Source organism: Gymnogyps californianus, chromosome 2 (genome assembly GCF_018139145.2).
Source record: "Gymnogyps californianus isolate 813 chromosome 2, ASM1813914v2, whole genome shotgun sequence".
NCBI classification, from domain to species: Eukaryota; Metazoa; Chordata; class Aves; order Accipitriformes; family Cathartidae; genus Gymnogyps; species Gymnogyps californianus.
Genome location: NC_059472.1, coordinates 43,552,523 through 43,563,193, shown reverse-complemented (window position 1 = coordinate 43,563,193; position 10,671 = coordinate 43,552,523). Strand labels below are relative to the sequence as shown.

The window sequence follows — 10,671 nt, the reverse complement described above, 5'->3', positions numbered from 1 at the left end:
TTCTAGGGGTGGGGGGAGTTGCAAGGACCCTGGCAAACATTGAGGTACTTCAAAATCCTATATTCCACATGTTATTCACTGTTCTGATAACTAGAGTGCTCTCCTGGAGCAAGTCACTGCATTTCTCTGGGTTTCCCCTCACTTCCCTGCCCCCCCCCCCCCCTTCATATCTTTGATTGCCTTTCTGGGAAACTGATGTTATAAAAGGAAAAAAAAAAATTACTTTGATGGCTGTCCATGAGACCTGATATCTTTTGATGCCTCCAAACACTGCAGCAATAACAACAATGAACACCTGATAGTAGAGGCAAGTTGTTTATCCATGTGCTGTACAGACAGCTACAATTCCCTGAGTAATGACAGCAGTTCATATAAAAGCATCAGAGATTTATTAGGCTAAAAATCTATTTCTTCAACTGCCAGGAGAGAGGAAACAGGCAGATTCCTCCTGCTGGTTAGATTCTTATTATAATTGCATTTTTGTCCCTGCACAGTCAAAAAACAAGACATTCACTCCACAGAATAAAGTTATTGCTAGAGTTAGGGGACATTTTCTGGGGAGAAGAAGGTTCCCAGTTCAGCCAGGCAATGATACAGCCGAAAGGAAGGGAATGGGTATAGACACCACAGCACAAGCATTATGACAAAACTTCTGTGCACATTTAGGTGACATCACCTCCAGCGCTTGCATGTGAGCAAGGAAGTGCCTACAAGGCACCATTATGGAGAAATTCCCCAAGCCCGTTCTAGGAACTCAGCATGCTGGGGTACCTCTCTCATACTAATGCATGCAGTAAAGGGAATAAACACACCGAGTTAGGTGTGTGCAGTTGCAGGGCTACAATCTCATTGGGATCACAGAGACATGGTGGGATGGCACCCATGACTGGAGTGTCGAAATGGAGGGATATGGGCTCTTTAGGAAGGACAGGATGGGAAGATGCAGAGCGGGAGTTGCCCTTCATGTGAGAGAGCAGTTGAAGTGCATGGAGCTTTTAAATAAATCACAACTGAAGACGACCAGTTTTTCTTCTCCATGGTGTAGTTTTGTAATGTATCAACCAAGGAATGAGCCACGCTCTGTTTGTACGTGACATTTTGAGAGAGCAGGACTGCTTTATCCAGCAACACAGGCACCCTCTCTTTGAGCTTACCTTTAACCACAGAGCAGAGCACAGAAGAAAATAATTAAGCAGACTGATCCAAGGGGTGTTTTCGACCTGTGAAATCAACTCAACAATCCTGGAGGAAAAACTACCTTATACCATTGTGTTTACGCACATTCCCATATCTGTGAACCACCTTAAACAGGGGACCTAGCTTATCTGAAACCATGAGCCCCTGTTCTGAGACTGCAGCATGCTTCTTTATTTTAAAATGGAAAATACGAATAAATTGCCTAAAACAGATATCAAGACATTTACGATTCCAGTCACTACCAGTTCCCTTCTCATCTGGACCTGAGAGAACTGCTTTAATCTGCTCTTTCTCAATCTTCACAATCAGCTCTCCAGTACTAATTGGTACAATCAGCCCCTGTTTCCCTAGCTTAATCACTGAACCAGGAGCAACCCAGCCAGCTTCCTAAAAAACAACAAACAGACAATCATGCAAAATCAGCCAGAAAGAGCTTGGGCAGAAGAATGTGGTAGCCATAAAAGGCAGAAACAACAAGAAAGAAAGGACAAAACTATCTTCTGCTTTCACCTCTATTACATAGAAAATTCTTTTGATAGGCAGTGGACACCAAATCAAAGGGGTCAATGACGAAAAAAAACCTGAAAAACAACTGATTGGACAGAAAAATGAATGAAGTAGAAATATGAGTAAGTAGCTCACTAACAGATAGCAGACAGCTCCCAGCTGCATCATACACAGCCTCTGAGAGCAGCTCCCTTTGCTGTTGCAGCAGGCAAAAAAATCTCTGTCAATGCAGCTTCTCTCCTGTGGAATAACATAATCAAACTCAGCTGGCATGAATTAACACTGGTTTGGATTTTTCCCTCACACCAGACCACTCCTTTATCCAAACCTCCATGACCTCTGCTCCTGTCTCAAATCAGTCAAAATTTTGAACACACATACCGAGAGAAGTAGCGTGGCTATATTTACTGCAGTTCTGAACAAAAACATGCTAAACCAGAATGAAAGTTCGTTTGTGAATAGAATTCATTTATCATAGAAACAAAGTTATATATTGTAATCATTTAGATTGCTCAGTTTTAATGCACGTTAAATTTACAGGCTCTGATTATTTCACAAGGAACCATTTCTCTTTATATCATATTTGATCTACATCATTATTTCCTAACAAAAGACACATTGGAAGACTCGTATGGGACCAATGCATGAAGAGAGTAAGTTTTTACAGTTTCAGTTAATTTCAAGGTGCAGCAAGCCCGTGTAGTAAGTAGGTGACTAAATGATTAATATACCTAGCCATATCTTGCAGAGTTATATTAATGCAACTCACATATTGAAGGTGAACTGCTAAAGTAAAGAGAGAAGAAGGTCCTGGTTTCTAATATGAATCCTGTTTTTCTGAGTTTCTCTGTCTCAATCACTGGCAACTCCCATATTATATACTACATAAAAGAGCATTTTTAATATATCTTAAATCAGTGCAGAAGTATGCTATCAATGTTCCTGCTACTGAAAGAAGATCTCTGGCACCTATTTTCTGATCCCTAGAACTGCTTCTCCCTGTAAAATGTGATATGCATCACCATGACAGTTTTAATGCTGGTTGGATTTGTTGTGGCTTTTTCTTTTTTTTTTTGATGCCACATAGTAAACATCTCTCATTTGTTTAGTTAGAGTAACCAAAGAAGTGGCAAGACCCAGCATACTGATAAAGTCTGAGATTATCCTACAGTTATATTCTCCTTTTGAGTTGTCAAAATATATAACAAGCGTTGTTAGTAAATACAGAAATAATCTTGACAGCTTTTGGATGTAGGATTGAAGTTGATTTGAAATATATATTCTAGGAAATTAAATCTAATTTTTCATCCATTGCTATGCAGCCTCTGTGTTCCATCAGTCCAGTTGAACTCTAGGGATAAAATATGAATTTAAAAATGTAATTAATTATTAGGCTTCTCTTTAGCACTACATAAAACTTAAAAGGAACCTTTTTTTTCTACATCACTCTTAAAGATTGCCTTCCCACATAACTAACCGTTGAAGCTATTTCCACGACAAGGGACCAGTTACAAGAGAGAAAAATACTGAGAGTAAGTAAATCACCATAAGGATTCTATCAGTCAGATCGGAAACCCACAGCATTTTAAGCATAACCACATTCATAATGATCACATTATGCATGTAATCTTGCTGTAAACATCACCTTTCAGCTCTGTTGAATGATTTGTTCAGCCATGAATTACTCACCAGATGTTCTGTGCTCTCTCAAAGGATATTCCTCTTCTACAGAGGGTTGTTAGTATCATTTTTGGTCAAGGTTTGATATTATGAAATTGCATCAAAACCACGTAGTTTCCTCTAAAAACTTTTTTTTTTTATTACTGCATAATTTGTTGCAATGAGTCTGATTTGAAAGGCTTAAAATAAGAATTGAATATCGTAGAATCACAGAATAATTTAGGTTAGAGGTTAGGTTTAGATGGTTGGAGGCAGCAATTAGATTCCCCCAGCCCCCAGGCCTTCTCTTCTCCCTGCAGAACAAATCCAGTTCCCTCAACACCTCCTCACCTGTAATGTGCTCCAGCCTCCTAACCATCTCGATGGCCCTCCACTGCACTTAGCTGCAATTTCTCAATGTCTTTCTTCTACCGGAGAGCCCAAATTATGTGGTATCACAATTGCCAAATAGAGAATAACTGCTTCCCTTGACCTGCTGACTATGCACTTGCTGACACAGCACAGGACGTGGTTAACCTTCACTGTTACAAGGCCTCTCTGCTCACTGATGTTCATCTTGTTCTCTACCAGGTACTCTACGTTCTTTTCTGCAAAACTGCTCCCTGGTAAGGCAGTGCCCAACCTCTGGTGTTGCATGTGGCTTTTCCATCTCAGACACAGGAAATTTTTGCCTTTTAGAACTTAACATGGTTTCTGTCAGTCCATTTCTGCACAGCCGCCCTGCCCTCCAGCATACTGACCACTCTCCCCAATTTGGTAACGTCTGTGAACTTTTCTGGGGGTGTGCCCCATACCATCATTCGGGTCCCTAAAGAAGACACTAAAAAGTATCATCAGCCCCAGTACTGAGTCCTGAAAAATGCTACTAATAACGGACCGTGAATTAGATGTTCAATTGCTGACTGCTACTCTTTGAGCCCACCTATTCAACATAGCTGTGCTGAAGGCTTTGTTAAAAGTCCAGGTAAACAACACCCATCATTGTCTCCTCATCCACGGAGTCAATCATCTCATCACAGAAGGCAACCGGCTTGGTCAGGCATGATTTGCCCTTGGTGAATCTAAGCTGGTTGCTCCAAAACACTTTCTTGTTCTTCGTGTTCCTGGAAATGGCTTCCAGGAGGATTTCCCCCACAATCTTCCCAGGGACTGAGGTGTGGCAGAGCAGTCTCTAGTTCCCTGGATTGTCTTCCTTGCCATTTCTGCAGGTGAGTGTGACGTGCCTTTTGCAGTCACCAGAGGCCTTCCCCAGTGACTATGAGCAGAAGGTCATAGATTTTATTTATTCAGATTATCTACTATATTACTGCATTAAGTACACACTATGGCTGAGATCCTCCAATAACATCTCTATATAAAAATATTTCTGCCCGTTTAGAATACCAGAAAGTGAATTGTAGTCATTTCTTTTTTACTGCATTGGTGCTATTATGGTGTTGCTCAGCATTTGTGTTCTGTCTTGTTTGAACTATGCCATGGCTGATCTTAAGACAAAGCTGAAATATTATGAAAGGTTTCAGTAGACTTCAGTAGAAATTCCTATTTCAGTAGGATTTCTGAGGGAACAAAACAATTCTAAAACAACAGAGGAAGGTCATGAAGCTTCTCCAGAAAAACATATGTGAAAACAATGAAAAATAGCTGAATTAGTTTAATCATGATTAAATTTGTATTTTCTGATTGGGATTACTTGGATAGATAAAAAGAGGAAGAGGGGGCTTGTGGTACTATCTGCATTAAATCACTGGAGATAAAAGACCAAATGAAAAATGGTCACCAGGAGTTTTGATCACATCCAAAATTAAAAATTTACTTCTTAGAGAAAGTTTCCAAAGCTATATTCACTTTAGGGCAACTGTGCCTAAGTCTTTGGGTCAGAAAACCTGACCCAAATGCTAGCTTCTAATAAACTTCATAGCAAAGGTGACATTTTCATTACTTGGCTTGTGAAACTATAAAGTATGCAGAAAAGGGATCAAAACTCCATGACAAGCCTGCAGCATAGTACTTATGTCATTCTCATGGGAGCACAAAGGTGTGTAAACACTTTTTCTTCTCAAATCTTTCTGTAAAGGAAGTCAAGAATCACAGAGCAGAGAGTGTACTCTGTATGGTGAAGTATCATTTGCTATATTATGTAGCTAGTAGTATAAAATAAGGCAGAGCATTAGAAAGTATAACCACAATTAAGCAAAGCTACTTTTCTTTGCTTGTACTTTTTAATCTATGTACTCATTAATTTATTTGCTTGGATTTTCATATTTGTGATATCCTGCTAATCTAGGTAATTATGCATCAGAATATGGGACAATCAGAGCCAGACTGTGTTTACCTCTCACTTCATGATGTTAGCTTAGAGATAGTAAACAGTTTTGCTAAATTATTTGCCAAAAGATGCATGTATTACATTATTAGTAATTTATTAGTAATTAGTATTAATGTATGTGATCAGTACTGCTGGTAACACCACAAAAGAAGTTATTGACACTTCTGATTTAAAAGACATGCAAAATTTTATCGAGTGTACTGCAAGCCCATAGAATTCAATCTCATTTAAGAAGCACAAGTAAAACTGAAGTGAGATAGATTTTACTCCGTGTGCTTTTTGAAAAAAAACCAGGATAATCAGGAACTCTGAATTACCCTCTAAAAAAGATTGCCTCCCCGGGGTTATATTCAAGTCTATCATCACAGCGTGAAGGAGTGAAAGTGTCGGGCGGAGGTATAGGAACTCCTGCGCATCCGTCCTGCTTCAGTTTGATACCCACACCCCGTGAAAAACGCCTTTTCGTGGCGAGATGTACAGCATCACCTGACAGCTAGGGGCTGCCCACCCCGGGACCAGCCAGGCGGTGGATGCTGAGCTCTCAGACCCAGCACGACAAGCAGATGCCACCTAGAGCTGGGATTCCTCTGCCCTTTGCTGCACTGCGATACCTCGCCGCCGTCGGGAGGAGATGTGACTTCAGGTAATTGCACAAATCTCTTTCCAGTGGTCCGGCTCCCGACTTCTAAACCGCCCTCTCCGCGGTTCGTGTTACCTATCCGTTGCTACCTAGATCGAGACGGGCACGCATTTAACTCTCAGGATCAAGCAAAGGAGCGGCACCGGCATCCCCCGCCTTGCACGGACCCGGGACCCGCATCCCCGCCCCCCCCCAGCCCCGTTCCTGCGCCCCTCCGGGAGCCCCACCACCGCAGCCAGGCTGGCAGAGGTCAGTGCATCCTTCCTCCCCTTCCAAAGCATCCCAAAGACACCGGCTCCCCCCCCGAGGGCAGGAGTCCCGCGGTCCGACCCGGCCGCCGCCCCCGCCGCCCCTCCGCGGCGCCCAGAGGCGCCGCGGAGGGGCGGCGGGGGCGGCGGCCGGGTCGGATCGCTGGGTTCCCAGGTGAGCGCTGTCACCTTGGGGTGGTCACTTTGGGGGAGTCCGAGGCAGGGTGCTGATCCCGCAGGGCACCCATCGGTGCGGGAGGAGGGAAGGGGCAGCCGGTTGGGGACCGTCCCCACTTTGGGGGTGGATGGTGGGACCCTCCGCCGCTGGCTGAGCCCTCGGTGATCTCCCCTTGCTCCCAGCAGGGCGGCGGCGGGCAGCATATGTGAGACCTCGGTGGTTGGATGCACTGGAGGAGACAGGCTTGAGAAGAGCAGAGGTCTCGCCTTTCTTCCCCCACTTCCAAGTCATCCCCATCACCAGTGGGCCTGGCCACCCACTCCTGTGGCCATGGAGAACTCCTCCCTCCCTGAGACCAATTCCTCATGTGCAGACTGCATCAGGAGGGAGGATGGGGGTCTGAATATGTCCACTGCCCCACTGAGCCCCAGCTTCTATGTCACAGTGCCTGTCATCTACTCGGTCATCTGTGCCGTGGGGCTGACAGGCAACACCGCCGTCATCTATGTAATCCTCAAAGCCCCGAAGATGAAAACGGTCACCAACATCTTCATCCTCAACCTGGCCATTGCTGACGAGCTCTTTACCTTGGTGCTACCCATCAACATTGCTGACTATCTGCTCCTGCAGTGGCCCTTTGGAGAGTTCATGTGCAAGCTCATCATCTCCATAGACCAGTACAACACCTTCTCCAGCATCTACTTCCTCACCGTCATGAGCATTGACCGCTACCTTGTTGTGGTGGCCACCACCAAGTCCAGGAAGATGTCTTACCGCACCTACCAAGCAGCCAAGATTGTGAGCCTCTGCGTCTGGTCCTTCGTCACAGTCATCATCCTGCCCTTCACTGTGTTTGCTAAGATACACAAGGAGCAGGGGCGCTCCCAATGTGTCTTCGTGTTCCCCCACCCTGAGAGCATGTGGTGGAAAGGCAGTCGGATCTATACCCTTATTTTAGGCTTTGCCATCCCAGTGTCCACCATCTGCATCCTCTACACCACCATGCTGTGCAGATTGAGACATGTCCACCTCCATTGCAATGCAAAAGCCCTGGACAAAGCCAAAAAAAAGGTGACCCTGATGGTGGTTGTCATCCTGGCTGTTTGCCTCTTCTGCTGGACACCCTATCACCTTAGTACAGTGGTGGCCCTCACCACTGACATCCCACAAACTCCACTCATCATTGGGATTTCCTACTTCATCACTAGCTTGAGTTATGCCAACAGCTGCTTCAACCCTTTCCTGTATGCCTTTCTGGATGACAGTTTCCGGAGGAGCTTTCGCAAACTGATAGATTGCAGAACCACCTCATAAAGACAACCCTCTGTCCCCTCCTGTGTCCCTCTTACAGTCATCTGCTCTTCCTGGGTGACTCCAGCCCAGAGCGTGCTTTCTCTCCAGCCTCCTTGTGATGGCCCACAGGGCTTCAGATTGTCTCACTACCCAAGACACAAACTGGGGACAGGTGGATCTTTCTCAACTTCCCTGCACTCATTTCCTCAGCACTGCTCTCCATCCCTTGCCCTGTTTTTTTTTTTTTTTTTTTAAATTCCTTCTCTCTAATGTGCTTTCTGTCCTAGGTTTGTAGCTCACAGAGCTGCAGCAGGTCCCTTTTCCCTTTTTAAAGGTATCGCTTTGTGAACTCAAGCCACATGACTCTTTCTATTACTGGTGATTGGTGAAGTCCAATAAAGGTATGTTATTGAGTGTCTTGCTTAATGATTCCTGTGCTGGTTTTGGCTGGGGCAGAGTTAATTTTCTTCATAGTAGCTAGTATGGGGCTGTGTTTTGGATTTGTGATAAAAAGTGTTGATAATACAGGGCTGTTTTCGTCACTGCTGAGCAGTGCTTACACAGAGTCAAGGCCTTTTCTCTTCTCACCCCACCCCACCAGCGAGGAGGCTGGGGGTGCACAAGAAGCTGGGAGGGGACGCAGCCAGGACAGCTGACCCCAACTGACCAAAGGGATATTCCATACCATATGACATCATGCTCAGCATATAAAGCTGGGGGAAGAAGAAGGAAGAGGGGGACATTCAGAGTGATGGCATTTGTCTTCCCAAGTTACCGTTAGGCATGACAGAGCCCTGCTTTCCTGGAGATGGCTGAACACCTGCCTGCTGATGGGAAGCAGTGAATTAATTCCTTGTTTTGCTTTGCTTGTGTGGGTGGCGTTTGCTTTCCCTATTAAACTGTCTTTATCTCAACCCACAGATTTTCTCACTTTTACTCTTCTGATCCTCTCCCCCATTCCACCAAGGGGGGAGTGAGTGAGTGGCTCTGTGGGGCTTGGCTGCTGGCTGGGGTTAAACCACGACAGGCCTTTTTGGTGCCCAACATGGGGCTCAGGGTTCAAGATAATGACAGATTTGATTGGAATGTGCTAGATCAAATTTATAGCTGTTATTGCTGTTTAGCTATTAATTGGCAAGCTTCTGTGCTTGCCATGGGGCTTGCTTGTCTATCGTGGTTTAACCCCAGCCAGCAACTCAGCACCACGCAGCCACTTCCCCCTCCCCCTCCCAGTGGGGTGGGGAGGAGGAAAAAGAAAAAAAAAGTAAAACTTGTGGGTTGAGATAAGAACAGTTTAATAACTAAAGTAAAATAAAATACACTACTAACTAACAATAATAATAATAGTGATGAAAAGGAATACAACAAAAAAAGAAATAACACCCAAGAAAGGACAAGTGATGCACAATGCAATTGCTCACAACCCGCTGACCGATGCCAGAGCCGCGATCTGCCCCTCCTGGCAAACCCCCCTGTTTATATACTGGGTATGACGTTCCATGGTATGGAATATCCCTTTGGCTAGTTCAGGCCAGCTTCCCCAGCTGTGCTCCCTCCCAGCTTCTTGCACACCTGCTTGCTGGCAGAGCATGGGAAACTGAAAAGTCCTTGGCTTAAGATAAGCGCTACTTAGCACCAACTAAAATGTCAGTGTGTTATCAACATCATTCTCACACTAAATCCAAAACCCAGCACTGTACCAGCTACTAAGAAGAGAGTTAACTCTGTCCCAGCCGAAATCAGGACATTGTCTTACTGTATATTAGAGTCCAGTGCTCATTAGTGGCTGCTTTTTGCTTACACTGCTTGCTGTACTGCTTATCATCTGACTCTGCTGTGCCTGGGAACATTCTGATATCAGCAATGGCGATGTGCCTGGGCTGGCAAACGGCCAGGGCATCGCTGCTGTTTCTGTGCTGCTATACTGGACAGGCTGGAACTCCAGTGTGAACTTGAGTCGAAGGGACTGTGACCTGTGGATGAGTCCACATGGGAACAGAACACCCCAAAGCATCTGTGGCCATGAATAAGTCCACACCAGAGCAGGTACATCTCGAAGCCTCTGTGGCTGTGGTTATGTCTGTGCCACAACAGGTATACCTCTGAAGGGATTGTGGCCCAAGGATAAGTCGACGCTGGAGAAGGTACACCTCAAAGCATCTGTGGCTGTGGATAAGTCCATGGTGCAGCAGGTACACCTTGAAGCATCAGTGGCTGTGCATGAGGTCATGCTGGAGCACCTCAAAGTGTGTGGCCATGGATAAGCCCACAACAGAGCAGGTACTCCCCTGGAGGGACTGCAGCCATGGGTAAGGCCATGTTGGAGCAGGTTTACTTCTGAAGGGACTGTGGCTGCGGGTAAGGCCACGCTGGAGCTGGTATATCTCTGAAGGCATCGTGGCCCATGGAGAAGGCCACTCTGGAACAGGGGCACCTCAAAGCAACTGTGGCTGTGGGTAAGTCTATGTCGCAGCAGGTATACCCCTGAAGAGACTGTGGCTCATAGATAAGGCTCCACTTGGAGCAGGTACAACCCTAAGGGACTGCAGTCTGTGGATAAGTCCAAGCAGGAGCAGGGGCAAGGGAAGGAGTTCATTGCAAT

At 45.4% G+C, this 10,671-nt stretch overlaps 1 protein-coding gene across 1 annotated transcript; it reads left to right on the top strand.

Moving 5' to 3' along the window:
- Positions 1–7,106: 7,106 nt before the first annotated feature.
- On the top strand, positions 7,107–8,090 carry NPBWR1 (neuropeptides B and W receptor 1). Its single transcript, XM_050892620.1, has one exon. The coding sequence runs from the start codon at positions 7,107–7,109 to the stop codon at positions 8,088–8,090; it is 984 nt and encodes a 327-aa protein (XP_050748577.1).
- The last annotated feature ends 2,581 nt before the right edge of the window (positions 8,091–10,671 follow it).